The sequence below is a fragment of the Tetrao urogallus genome (assembly GCF_951394365.1).
Source record: "Tetrao urogallus genome assembly, chromosome: 11".
Classification (NCBI taxonomy): domain Eukaryota; kingdom Metazoa; phylum Chordata; class Aves; order Galliformes; family Phasianidae; genus Tetrao; species Tetrao urogallus.
In genome coordinates, this window is record NC_136824.1 from 19,173,541 (window position 1) to 19,187,536 (window position 13,996).

The 13,996-nt window shown below is 56.6% G+C and overlaps 1 protein-coding gene across 4 annotated transcripts; it reads left to right on the forward strand.

The window, feature by feature from the left end:
• Positions 1-3,041: 3,041 nt before the first annotated feature.
• Positions 3,042-13,468, forward strand: AP3B2 (adaptor related protein complex 3 subunit beta 2; the record flags this gene model as incomplete). 4 transcript variants are annotated; one of them, XM_079540835.1, is made up of 28 exons in its annotated part: positions 3,042-3,154; positions 5,308-5,383; positions 5,488-5,562; positions 5,637-5,732; positions 5,821-5,981; positions 6,134-6,200; positions 6,499-6,681; positions 6,809-6,985; positions 7,219-7,316; positions 7,479-7,533; positions 7,684-7,755; positions 7,921-7,983; positions 8,205-8,337; positions 8,419-8,528; positions 8,607-8,783; positions 8,863-9,049; positions 9,128-9,246; positions 9,397-9,508; positions 9,740-9,953; positions 10,034-10,208; positions 10,282-10,336; positions 10,871-10,977; positions 11,073-11,304; positions 11,395-11,479; positions 12,076-12,173; positions 12,272-12,295; positions 12,891-13,029; positions 13,318-13,468. In XM_079540835.1, the coding sequence occupies 28 exons, from the start codon at positions 3,042-3,044 to the stop codon at positions 13,466-13,468; spliced, it is 3,354 nt and encodes a 1,117-aa protein (XP_079396961.1). The 4 variants fall into 4 exon arrangements, with proteins under 4 accessions (XP_079396961.1, XP_079396962.1, XP_079396959.1 ...); XM_079540836.1 differs by lacking the exon at positions 12,272-12,295; XM_079540833.1 differs by lacking the exons at positions 3,042-3,154; positions 12,272-12,295 and adding an exon at positions 4,517-4,716.
• Between the last annotated feature and the right edge of the window lie 528 nt (positions 13,469-13,996).

The following is a 13,996-nucleotide window of genomic DNA, read 5'->3' on the forward strand; positions in this document are numbered from 1 at the left end:
GGGTACACTTACATTCACAGCTTTTCCCTCACCTACGAGGCGGGTCAACTGTTCACAGAAGGAGATGATGTTGGCCAACCTCCCTGGCTATTCTTGATCCCTTGGTTGTCCTCTAGGGTCTGGTCCCACTCTCAAGATGATCTGCTCCATGACATTCCCCACACTAAGGTCAGGCTGACAGGCCTGGAGATTCCCAGATCTTCTTTCCAACCCCTCTTGCACATGAGTGTCACACTTATGTACGCAGGCCGTCTCCTGTCTTCTGAGACCTCCTCTGTTGATCAAGACTGCTGATAGAGTCATAGAATTGCTCAGGTTCGAAAAGACCTTAAAGACCATCAAGTCCAACTGCAATCTAACCATACTACCCTCACTCTAACAGCCCACCACGAAATCATGTCCCTGAGCACCACATCCAAATGGTTTTTAAACACATCCAGGGATGGTGACTCAACCACCTCCCTGAGGAGCCCATTCCAGTGCTTCACAACCCTGTCTGTAAAGAAGTTTTTCCTGATGTCCAACCTAATCTTACCCTGGTGAAAGATAGTGGAAAGCAGCTTGATGAGCACTTCTGACCCACATTCAACTTGCTGCTGATCAAGACCCCCAAATCTTTTTCAGCAGGGCTGCTCTTCAGCATCTCAATCCCCAGGTGCAGAATCTCAGGCTGTTGGTGATTGATGGACTTCTGTACTTCCAGGTGGAGCAAGAAATCCCAAACAAGTTCAGGGTTGGCTGGGAACTGATTGTTAGTGCACTCACTGTCCTTCAACTCCAGGCACCTGAGGTGCCAGAGCCCAACATCACTGCGGAAGACAGAGGCAAAGAAGGCATTAAATATGTCTGCTTTGTCCATGTCCCTGTTGGTAAGGCAGCCATTCTCATCAAGTAACAAACAAATGTTCTCTCTGGTTCTCCTTTTGTTGTTAAGATATAAAAAAAATGGTTTTATTGTTTCCCACACTACTGGCCAGTTTCAACTCTAACTGAGCTATGACTACATTTCTCCCTGCAGAAGTGAGCAGTAGTCTTCCCGTGTTTCCTAATCTTGCAGCCATACACGACGGGGACACGACAGCTGTAGGAAGCCTGACTGAGGCAAAGAACTCACTGAGTACCTCTCTTAGCTTCAGCAGAAGCAGGTAGATCTGATCTGGCTACATAAGAGTGAATTATTTCTAGCTCAGTGGGCCCATGACACTCCAGGCCACCAAGGAAGAGATGCAACCCATAGATGTGCTTTGCGATTGAGGGGTGGATGTGATCATGGATGCTATTTCACGGTTTATCCATGAATGTGAAATATGCGTTGTAATTAATCAAAACAAGCAAATAAAGCCCCTTTGTATGTAGGACGATGGCTGAAATATAAATATGGGTGGCCTGGCTGGTGGATTGTATCACACTCCCACATAATTTGCCATGGCAAAGGCCATGTGCGTACAACAGTGGAAGCAACCCGATGGCTGGAAACGCATCCCGTGCACCATGTTCCTGCCCAAAATACTATCCTGGCTCCAGAAAAGCAAGTCTTGTGGCAACATGGAGCCCCAGAAAGAATTGAGTCAGACAAAGGGATTCATTTCCAAAACAACCTTATAAGCACTTGGGCCAAGGAGCGTGGCACTAAGTGGTTATATCGCATCCCCTGCCACGCACACCCACCAAAATCAAATGGTACAGTGGACTGTTCAAGACTGCACTGAGAGCAATGGGTGCTGGGACATGCAAACAGTGAGACACGCATCTAGCAAAAGCCTCCTGGTTAGTCCACTTTTGGGGATCTGCCAATGAAGCTCGTCCTGCCCAGTCAAACCTCTTGTGTACCATAAAAGGGGATGAAGTCCTGGTGGTGCACGTAAAGAACACGTACCCAAAGGCAGTTTGGGTTACTCCTGCCTTAGGAAAAGGCAAGCCTATTCATGGGATTACTTCTGCTCAGGGACCTGGGTGCACGTGGTGGGTAATGAGGAAGGATGGGGATGTCGTGTACCTCACGGTGATCCGATGCTGGATGAGAACAGCCAAGAACTTGAATAGCATGTTGCATTGCTACATAATACTGTATGTCACCACTGTTATGGTTGTTGTATGTCTTGCTAACAGTATTACAGTAAGAAGTACCCAGGTTAAAGAAGAACAAACTGATGGAACCAGAACTAGCTTCTGCATGCAGTAACCCAACTGTGCCGAAGGACTGTTATGACAGGTAGAGCTCACAGTTATGGACTAAATGAACTCCGTGGACAATTTACACTCTATCCCAGCCCACAGTGACCATTGCACATGATTATTATATGTACCATTATTATTAAATAATTATAACCATTTTGGACAGTTGGACAAGATGTTCTCAGAGGTCTTTTCCAAACTTAATGATTCCCTGATTCTGTGATAAGGCTCATGCACAAATAGTGCTACTATCTGTGAATAACAACCACAATGGAAGTGATATTAGTAATAATATTACTGCTATTAGTAATGGTAGTAATGACAGGGATAGTAATAGTAGAGGATAATAATAGTAAATTATAATCATAGTATATATTACATAGTATACATCCCCTACAATACTAGTAAATAATAACAGTGATGGTGATAAGAATAAAAAGAATAAAAAGAATAACAGCATCCTGAACAACAGCATCCCAAATAATCACATCCCAAACGCCGATACCTCAAACAACGGCATCCCAGATTAAATAATAATGACACACACCCCGAATAACAAGACCCCCAGGCGACGCTTTGCCCCTAAGCTCCTCAACTCCCTCTGCAGGGCTGCAGACCCCAGTGTTTCGGGAGAGGAAATCCTCCTCCTCCATCCTTTCTTTGTGGGGGGAGGAGGGGTGGTGGGGGGGTGAGCCACGTGGGTGCATCGCCCTGAAACCCGGCGGCCGAGCATCCCCCAGGCCGCGCGGTTCCGCGGGCGCCGCGCTCCCCGGTGCCTTTAAGCGGTGGCGGTGGCCGTTCTCGCACGCCGCTGACATCAGTGCGGCGTCCCCAGGCTGCGCATCCCGGCCTGCGCCAGCAGCGCCATGGCGGCCAGCCCGGCCTACGGCGAGGAGAAGGGGGGGTCCTCCAGCCTGGGGGAGCCCGAGTACGGCCACGACCCCGCCAGCGGCGGCATCTTCGCCTCCGACTACAAGAGGTGGGGACGCGGGGACGCGGGTGGCACATGCGCGCGCACACACACACCCCACGGGGACAATGGCTGCGGGCTGGCGGTGACCCCACCTCGGGATGGGGACACGGATGGAGATGCGGCATCTTTCTCAAAAGGAGAAAGCTGCGTTTTGGAGTACGGGGTGTGGGGAGCGGTAGGGATGGGAAGCAGCCTCCTCGCTGTCCCCAGAGGGGGACGTGGCCTCCAGATACGGACCCGGCTCCCTCAGCTGGGATCCGCTGGGGCACGGGGCGGCGGGGCTGCAGGGTCTCTATGCCCCGTGCCGGGCATGCAGTGCCCAATGGCACGGGGGTGGCAGGTGCCACCTGCGGCCAGCAGGCTTTGTGGGGCACGGGGATATGGGGCAGTGTGAAGGGGGGGGGGGGGGGGGGGGGGAAAGCAGGGTTCCCCCCCACTCTCCTGGCAATGTTCCCCAGCCTGGCATGGTACCCAGTCCGTTACCCACTGGCAGTACTCCCCTTGCTAGCACTGTCCCCAATCACTGATCCTCACAAAATGTCCCCCACTTTGTCACTGACCCCCTTCAATTCAGCACTGTCCCTCAGGCTGGCAGTGTCCCCTACCCCAACCCCTTGCGTATGTCCTCCATGCTGGCACTGTCCCCTCACCCCCTGGCAATGTTCCCCATCCTGACACTATCCCCCACCCTCCCCATGCTGTGTCTCCCACTCTGTCACTGTCCCCCATCTCAGCCCTCCCAGCAGTTTCCCCAGTTCCTGACCTCATCTGGCAGTGTCACCCATCCCTGATCCCCTGACAGTGTCCCCCACTCTGACCATCTGCCATTGTCCCCTCACCTGCAGGCAATGTCCCCCACTCTGTCACTGTCTCCCACCTTTGCTCTATGCAGTGTCCCCTACTCTGTTGCAGTCCCCCCTCTCTGACCTCCTGGCGGATTCACCAATTCTTGACCCCTTGGCAAAGTCCCCCACCCTAGCAATATCCCCCATCCCTGACCCCTGGCAGTGGCTCCATCACCCACATGCTGCTCCATCTCTCTGTGGCCACATGGGATCTGTTGCTGTTCCCATGAGTCCCAGGTGCCACCTGTCACTCTACTGGAACACCCACAGCTGTCCCATCCCTTCAGGGATGTCCCCAGAAAAGACTGAGCCACTCAGAGTCCCCAGAGGAGCATCTCCGTGCCACGGTCCCACATCCTGGCTGCAGGATGGGTGGCACTTGGGACCTCAGAGCACCTTGGTGACCTTGTTGGGTTGTCACTGCAACCCAACCCGAAGCCCAGCATCAGGTTTCAGGAGGAGGAGCGGAGCCACAGCCCTGCCACCATCCCTGCTGTCCCCAGGACCACCCCCAGCTGCAGCAATGCTCTCACTGCCACCTGTGCAGAAGCTGCTGCGGCCAAAATCGGTGGCAGGCAGTGATGTGGCTGAGGAGGTGACTAGCCCAGTGCTGGCCACTGAGGCCGGGCCGCCCACCTGCTACAGCGCGCTGCGTGCCGACGAGTTGCGGCCACTGGCAGCCCCCAAGGATGAGGTGGCTGCCAGCACCGGGCAGCCACCGCGGTAAGACCTCCCCAGGGAGCCCCCAGGGATAGTGACAGCGGTGGCCGGGGATGAGCATTGTTCTAGGAGGTCCTGGGATGTCGTGTGCCCCAGAAGACTCACCAAGCAGTGGAGTTGTTTTGGTGCAGATCTGTCCTGGTTTGGAAAAATTGCCATTTTGTGGTGAAGATGGGGCTGTTGTGGGTAGATGCAGACTTGCAAGTCCCTCCTGGTTTGGTGGGGACAGATATGTCTTATAAAAGGGGACATTGTTGGCAGTCAGCCTGATAAGAGTTGATAGCGGTGACAGGTGCTGGATGTGCCCACACCAAGAAGAGCACGGGGGAAAGGTTCTTTGTTGGGGTGCATGCACACCAGAGTGCCCAGGAGGGGACAAGAGACATCCAGCCGATGACCAGGAGGGAGACAGGGTTGGTGGCCAGTCACTCCAGCTCCTTTTGCATGCAGCTGTAACCCAACTCCTGCCCCATCAATATTGCACAGCCCCAGGGGGTCAGGTTGCAGGCATCTCTCACCATGGGAAAGGGCTAAAAAGGGGGCTAAAAAGGGCTAAAAGTGGCCAGCAGCACTTTCCACCCTGATGTGGTGCAGGCATGATGACCTCAAGGAGATGCTGGACAGCAACAAGGACTCACTCAAGCTGGAGGCTATGAAGAGGATCGTGGCGGTGGGTTGCGCTGCGTGCAGTGCTTTGTGTGCCACGCCGGGCTGTGCTGTGCCATGATGTGCCACACCAGCCACCCCGAGTCACACCACTCCTTCCTTCCCTAGATGATCGCCCGGGGCAAAAATGCCTCCGACCTCTTTCCAGCCGTGGTGAAGAATGTTGCCTGCAAGAACATTGAGGTGAGGTTGTTCCTGGGGTTTGGGGTGCTCCCTGTTTGGGAGGGATTTGGGAGTGTTTGGTCTCCATCTCGCAGGTGAAGAAGCTGGTGTATGTGTACCTGGTGCGCTATGCAGAGGAGCAGCAGGATCTAGCCCTGCTCTCCATCTCCACCTTCCAGCGGGGCCTCAAGGTGGGAATCCTTCCTGCCCCTTTCTGGGGCTGGCAAGAAGGCCGTAAGGCTGTCCTGGCTCGTTGCAGCAATGCATATATCCCAGTAGGACCCCAACCAGCTGATCCGTGCCAGTGCTCTGCGCGTCCTCTCCAGCATCCGTGTGCCCATCATCGTGCCCATCATGATGCTGGCCATCAAAGAAGCTGCATCAGACATGTCCCCATATGTGCGGAAGACAGCTGCCCATGCCATCCCAAAGCTCTATAGGTAATAGGATGGCTGCTGAGAATGAGAAAAACACACTGAAAGCTCTGCGCATCTTCTTGTTGCTAAATTTTGGGGCGCAGATCTTGGTGGTGGGGTCTCAGCTGCTTGGTGCCATGGTGCCCACCCGCACCAAGCCCACTCTTCTCTTGCAGTCTTGACTCAGACCAGAAGGATCAGCTCATCGAAGTCATTGAGAAGCTGCTGGCAGACAAGACCACGGTGAGCTCTGGTTCTCCCCTATCCCCAGATATGAAGATGCTGTTGTCCCTGCTGAGCCAGCATCCTCCTGGGGGTGCCACCATCTCTGCAGTGCCAGCATCCTTGCTAGGATGTCACCATCCCACTGATCTAGCATCTTCACAGGAATGCAGCCGTACCCACAGAGATGGCATCCTACAAAGATGCCACCGTCCCTATCAAACCATCATCCTTGTGGGGAAGTCCCCTTCCCCACAAAACCAGCATCCTCTGGGAGATGCCACCATCCCAGTGAGCCACCCCAACTTTCCCTCCACAGCTGGTGGCTGGCAGCGTGGTGATGGCATTTGAGGAGGTCTGCCCGGAGCGCATCGACCTCATTCACAAGAACTACCGCAAGCTCTGCAACCTGCTCATTGATGTGGAGGAATGGGGCCAGGTGGTGATCATCAACATGCTGACCCGCTATGCACGCACCCAGTTCCTCAGTCCCAACCAGAACGTGAGTTTGAGAACCTTAGGGCGTCCTGTCCGTCTTGGAGTGTCCCCAGCCACCTTGACACCAGGGATGCTCCAGTGCCCTACTGCTGTGGTTAGGGTTGTAGAGTGAAAGTGGGTATTGCTGGCAGGAATCCCTACTAGAGGAGAGTGCAGAGAAGGCTTTTTACGGCTCCGAGGAAGAGGATACCAAGGATGCCAAGGCAGAGGCAGCCTCGTTGGCCAAGCGCAAACCCTACGTCATGGACCCCGACCACCGCCTGCTGCTGCGCAACACCAAACCCCTTCTGCAGAGCCGCAATGCTGCAGTGAGCCCAATTCTAACCCTTCTTGTCCCCCGTGCCATCAGCAGTGTTCCTCAGCCTTGGGCTCACGATATGCCCACTGGGCAAGAACCCACCAGGATGCTGGGAATGTCTTGAGAGGTCTCCATGGTGGCATTCCCCAGGGTTCAGCTTCCTCCGTGTGCTACTGGGAGGGACACTAGGGGACACAGCAATCTTCCATGAACCACTGGGGACAGGCATGTGTCTCCCTGCAGGTGGTGATGGCTGTGGCACAGCTCTACTTCCACCTGGCACCTAAGGCAGAGGTTGGCGTCATTGCCAAGGCACTGGTGCGGCTCCTGCGGAGTCACAGGTATGTGGCACATGGGTTTTGGTGGTTCTCCACCCTAAAGCACGTGGCCAGTGAGACCCACGGAGAGGCTCAGACGTCCCAGATAAGGGGTGGAGGCATTGTGGTAGCACTACCTTGATGGTGAGTCTACTCCTGACGGTAGTCCGCTCTCTGTTCCGACAGTGAGGTGCAGTATGTTGTGCTGCAGAATGTGGCCACCATGTCCATCAAACGGCGGGTGAGTCTGCGTGCTGGTGCTGGAGGAGTCAGCCTTGTTAACTCTGGAGTGGAATGAGGACTGTCTGGCAGCCAGTCACCAGGGCAACCTGCCCATGGGTGAGCATGGTAGAGACAATGATGGTACTAACAGCTCTGGCTCTCTGCGCAGGGAATGTTTGAGCCTTACCTCAAGAGCTTCTACATCCGCTCCACGGACCCCACACAGATCAAGATCCTCAAGGTGAGCTGGAAACACCTGGCAGGGCCCAGGACTGGGGACTCTGGGGCACCTTGGAGCTCTGCAACATGGAGCAGCCATCCTCCATGCTAGAGGGACAGGTGGGCACCACGGGCTCAGTGTCCTCAGGTCATGTCCTCAAGCAGACTCTTTTCCTTCTTCCTGCAGCTGGAGGTGCTCACCAACCTGGCCAATGAGACCAACATCTCCACCATCCTGAGGGAGTTTCAGGTATGTCATGGCCACAGGCAGATTTAGGCAACATGTTGCCACTGTGGCATGGCTCTAGGTGCCAAAATGCCACTGTGGGGGGGCAGAGGAGAGCCCCAGTGGGAGGAGAGAGCTGAAGCTGTGCCAACCCCATGGATGGCTCCAGAAAACCCCCATGCGAGGCCACCACATGGTGGGGATACCCAGTGCTGGCACACAAGTGACATGCTCTGCCTGTGCAGACCTATATCCGCAGCATGGACAAGGATTTTGTGGCAGCCACCATCCAAGCCATTGGGCGCTGTGCCACCAACATCGGCAAGGTGCGGGACACCTGCCTCAATGGTCTGGTCCAGCTCCTCTCCAACCGGGATGGTGAGCACACAAGGTGGGGGTGAAATACGGGCTCCTTGCCCCTCAGGAAGGATCCCCCTGAGGCTGAGTCTCTACCCACAGAGCTGGTGGTGGCTGAGTCCGTGGTTGTCATCAAGAAGCTGCTGCAGATGCAGCCAGCTCAGCACAGTGAGATCATCAAGCACATGGCCAAGCTCACCGATAACATCCAGGTGGGTCAAAGGCATGTGTGTCCTTCTCTGGAGCGGAGAGGGTGGCAGCGATGCCACATGCCTGGGATTCTTTTGCAGGTGCCGATGGCGCGGGCAAGCATCCTGTGGCTGATCGGCGAGTACTGTGAGCACGTGCCCAAGATCGCACCTGATGTGCTGCGCAAGATGGCTAAATCTTTCACTAATGAGGAAGACATCGTTAAGCTGCAGGTCATCAACCTTGCGGCCAAGCTTTATCTGACCAACTCCAAACAGGTACACTGGGACACGGCCCCATGGCCTGCCTCAGTTTCCTTAGCCCAGAGACTGGCCCTAAGCATGTCCCTCTGTGCAGAGCAAGCTGCTGACCCAGTACGTGCTCAACTTGGCCAAGTACGATCAAAATTACGACATCCGTGACCGTGCTCGCTTCATCCGCCAGCTCATTGTGCCCACCGAGAAGAGTGGGGCCCTCAACAAATATGCCAAGAAGCTCTTCCTGGCTCAGAAACCCGCTCCCATCCTGGAGTCTTCTTTCAAAGGTACCCAATCTGCTTGCAGGGTGTGGGGACATGGGGTGAGCTGTTCCTGAGCTGCAATCACTTCTCATTCTGCCGTAGACCGGGACCATTTCCAGCTGGGATCCCTGTCCCATCTGCTCAATGCCAAGGCTGTTGGGTACCAGGAGCTGCCAGACTGGCCAGATGAGGCTCCAGACCCCTCTGTGAGGAATGTGGAGGTGTGTGGGGCACCCCAGTGTACATGGGATATACTAAGGTCAGGACATCTTGCTGAGGTTTTGGGAGAACTCAGAAGGTGCCACAAATCCCCTCCCTGGTGACCACACAGCCACTTTGGGTGAGAACCCTAACAAGCCTTGTGTCAGCAGGTTCCTGAGTGGACCAAGTGCACCAGCCGGGAGAAAAGGAAGGAGAAGGTGGAAAAACCTTTCTACTCTGACTCAGAGGGGGAGTCGGGGCCCACAGAATCAGCAGATAGTGGTGAGGACCCGGTGGAGCCATCATGGTGGGGCATCAAGCAGAAGACATCATGGCCGGGGTCACCACGCTGGGGACATCCCATCGCACAGGGGAAGCTGGGATGTGATGGGGGATGCGGGGGTGCTGTAGGATGCCATGAGCAGCTCTGGGGACATGGGATGCAGTGGGACACTGTGGGGTATGGTGGAGATGTAGGGACAGAGCAGTGGGACTGAACCATGTCCCCTGCAGAACCCGAGTCTGACAGTGAGGAGAGCGGCAGCAGCAGCAGCTCTGGCACCTCCAGCTCCAGCAGCGACGAGGAGGATGAGGAGGAGGAGGAGGAGGAAGAGGAAGGCAGCGGGGAGCAGTCAGAGGACAAGGAAGGGGAGGAGGAGGAGGAGAAGAGGAAGAAGAGGAAGGAGAAGGGAGGCCCCTGGAAGGCATCCCCAGGGAGCGTGGGCAGGTAACCCGGGGAGGCTGGATCCCTCCCAGCCAAGCTGGTGGCATGGCTCCCCTAAAGCTTCCCTCTCCCTGCTGCTCCAGTGAGGAGGAGGAGGAGGCTGAGGGGAAAAAGGTGAAAAAGGCTGCAAGGCCACAGGGGAAGAAAAGTCATGCTGAGACCTCATCAGAGGAGGCCAGCGCCTCTGAGAGCAGCTCCTCGGGATCAGACTCTGGCACTGAGGCACCAACCGTGGTGGAGGCCAAGAGGAGGAAGACGGTGAGGACTGGGCCAGGAGGAGGTTGGGAGGATCCCTGCCCTCTGCTCACCCCATGTCTCTGATGCCTTGTAGGTCCCTAGCAGCAAGGCCGGCCCCAAGGAGATTTCCCTGCTCGACCTGGATGATTGTGAGTGGCTGAATGGGATGGCCACGGTGGTGGCTCTGGGGAAACTGAGGCATGAGTGTGTGTAGGGGAATGCAGGGATGTGTGGGGTCTTTGGATGAGCAGGAATGGGGACAGAGATTGTGGGATAGACAGCTCCTGTCTCTTGAGGCCGGTTGTGAGGAAGGTGACTGTGCCACCAGGATGTCCCCTGCTGCATTCCCCCTGGGGTGGTGCCTGAGGGACTTCCCCCTTGTGACTGTGCCACCAGGGTTGTCCCCATGTAGCTGTCCCCATGTGATTGGTGTCCCTCTGCTGTTTCCTCACGGGACTACACCACTGAAGCTGTCCCTGCGCGGTGTCCCTCTACTGTTGTCCTCATGGGGATACACCACTGAGGCTGTCCTCATGTGGTTGGTGTCCCTCTGCTGTTGTCTCCATGTAGCTGTTTCCATGTGCCTGTGCCACTGACATTGTCCCCATGTGGTATCCCTATAGGACTGTCCCCATAGGACTGTGGCTGATTGGAGCTTTCTTAACCCTTTCCTCCCCCCACAGTCACCCCCCCACCTCCCCAGCCTGTCCCCTCTAGCAGCATCATCTCCACCAGCCTGGTGACTGACCTGGAGGGCCTCACACTTACCGACACCTCCTTGGCACCTGCCGTAAGTGTCCTCTATGTTCCTCCCGTGGGCTACACAGACCCCTGTCACCCAGGGGATGGGCTTGGTGGCCCACATTGTCCCGTGGTCCCTGGCAGCTGCTGAGCCCAGCGTTTGGTGCGGTGAGGACATATGAGCTGCTGCACCGCATGGCGGGCGAGGGGCTCTCAGTCGAGTATTGCTTCAGCCGCCGTCCCTTCCCGGGAGACCCGCACATGGTGGCTGTCCAGATCCAGATCTCCAATAACACCGACGCCGAGGTGAAGAGCCTGCGGGTCAGCGAGCCCAAGCTGCTTGCGGGCATGCGGATCCAGGAGTTCCCTGAGATTGGTATGGTGTAGCACAGCACCAGTGCTTTGGGGGTGCAAGGGAGCAGTGGCGGAGGGGAGGTGGGACACAGTGGCAGCGCTGTGCTTTCAGAGAGCCTGGCACCCGGGGACACAGCCAGCGTGGTGATGGGCATTGACTTCTGTGACTCCACCCAGACAGCCAACTTCCAGCTGTGGTGAGTGACTGGGCAGGAGGGGACAGGAGGGGTGTCTCAGGGGTTGGGGACAGTGGGATGGGTAGCAACATCTCTCCAGTGGACACAGGGCTGCAGGGGACAATAGATAGCAGGACAAGACTTTGGCTACACCAATGGTTGGGAGACAGCAGGACAGGGTACGAAGGAGCCCAAGGGACAAGGAATGGCAAGACAGGGCTTCAGGGGCAGCTAGATGGGCATTAGGGGACAAGGGATACCAGCACAGAGCACTGGAGTACCCCAGACACAGCAGGACAGGGTATGGTGAACTCCAGCAGACAGTGGGGCAGGCACAGTCTCTCCAGGGGATGGGGACACCAGGATGGGCCCCAGGGTCCTTCCAGGGGAAGAGGAAAATGGCATGGACACGGGGTGCTCCAGAGGACAGTGGGACAGGCACTAGGATACAAGGATGTGGAAGCAGTCCAATCTGATGGAATCTCCTATTCCCCAGCCATTTTGTGCCTCAGTTTCCCTCCAGTCATTGTCCTGCTTGTGATGGCTTAGGGCTAGGATCAGGGCAGGAGGAAGTAAAGTCTTCTCATGCATTCCCTCTCACCTGCCTGTGTCCCCAGCACCCACACGCGCCACTTCTACGTCTCCATTCAGCCACCGGTTGGGGAGCTGATGGCCCCTGTCTTCATGAGCGAGAACGAGTTCAGGAAGGAGCAGGGTGAGTGGCGACCAGGGCCAGGCTGGGGGGTCACCCACCATCCCCACGGTGGCACTCACTGCATGCTTTGTCCCCCTGCCACTTGTGCCGTGGCCCAGAGCACCTTGCGCGGCGGGGTGAGGGTAAGTGGCTCTAGAGTAGCTCCCTTTGTTCCCCTCTGGCACCAGAGTAGCCCTGTGGGGTAGCAGGACATCTCAAGATCCTGTCCACGGGTCTTCACAGGGTCCCTATACCCCTTCCCGTTTGGCACAGGAACATCATGTCACTTCGTGGTAAGTGACAGGGACGCCCTGGCCCTGTGCCACCACACTGTAAGAGATGTGTGAGCTGGAGATGCCAGGTTATGGTGGGTGCTCAGTGCCTGTGGAACCTGGCTCCATCACTTTGCACTGCTGGTGCCTGGAGGAGCCCATCCCTAGAGACATGGGACATGGCCACAGGCTACTACCACCAGGCAGGGTGACAGGAACAAACCTGCAAAGGATCATGGAGGAAAGGTTTTCCCAAATCCAGCTCTGCCAAGCTAAAGAGGAGCAACCGGGACAGGGAGTCAGGACCTCACTGAGGATCCAGAGGTGTCCTGGGACAGAGCTGAGCTGGAATGGGAGAGGACAGGACTGAGGGCTTGGCTTGAGGACAGCAAAATGGGTCCTGGTGGGGACATGGCCACTTCTAGTAGTGGCCAGAGATGGGCAGGGCATCTGCTGCCTGCTCCAGGGAAGCTGACGGGCATGAGTGAGATCACAGAGAAGCTGACACTGCCTGAGAAGTGCCGGAGCGACCATGCCATCGTCCAGCAAGTGACCTCGGCTGCCAACGTGGGACGTGTGCCCTGTGGAGCTGACAACGAGTACAGGTAGCCAGACACCTTGTAGCATCTCAGCTTCCCTGGGAGTGGGACCCACTGCATGGACAAAGTTGGGGTCTGGACACACACGGTTCTCTCTGCAGCCCTACCCAAGTGAAATCAGCTCCCTTATGCAGCTTCCTATAGGACAAGGGGCCCGCGTGATCCCTCACACAAACCCCCTATGGCAGTGGCTGCGGGTGGCAGACACCTCCCCGCTCCCCATCCCAGGGACAGGGGCAGGGTGGCGGTGCAGGGCTCAGCTCTCCCTGACACCTCATGTCTGCTGGCGGACAGGTTTGCGGCCAAGACGGTGACCAGCGGGAGCCTGGTGCTCATCACCCTGGAGTGGCGGGAGGGAGCGGCGGCCCAGCTGACCGTCAACAGTGAGAAGATGGTCATCGGCACCATGCTGGTGAAGGACATCATCCAGGCCCTGGCGCAGTGACGGCCGGCCCCTCTGCACTCCTCCGCCCCTCTGCCCCGCGTCGCTGTCCCCAGATCCTCTTGTCCCTATTACAGGGTTATTCCCTGCCCCAGCCTCCATGGAGCGGGTCAGGATGACGTCCCTCAGTGGAGATGCAGTGGCTCCTACCACCCGTCTCTCTCCAGTCACCCCGTGTAACTCTATTTATTATGGCCAATAAAGCTCTCCTCCAGCCCGCAGCCTTCTCCTCCACTGCGTGTGTGCAGGGATTGGGGCAGTCCCAGCGGGTGCCCTCAGCATCGGGGACAGAGCCCTCATGGGGAGACCTCGCCTCCTGTACTTGCAGGGCATATGCATGAGCAGGAATGACTTTGTACGCTGTCCGATAACGATAGAAACGGGATAACGGCTTTAAATAACAGAGAGGACCCTGAGGTGAGGTGTGAGGAGAACACTGCGGGCACAGAGGCGGCGAGGCGCTGGCACTGCTGCCCAGAGCTGCGGGTGCCCCATCCCTGGAGGCGACCAGGACATGGGCGGCCCCGGGCA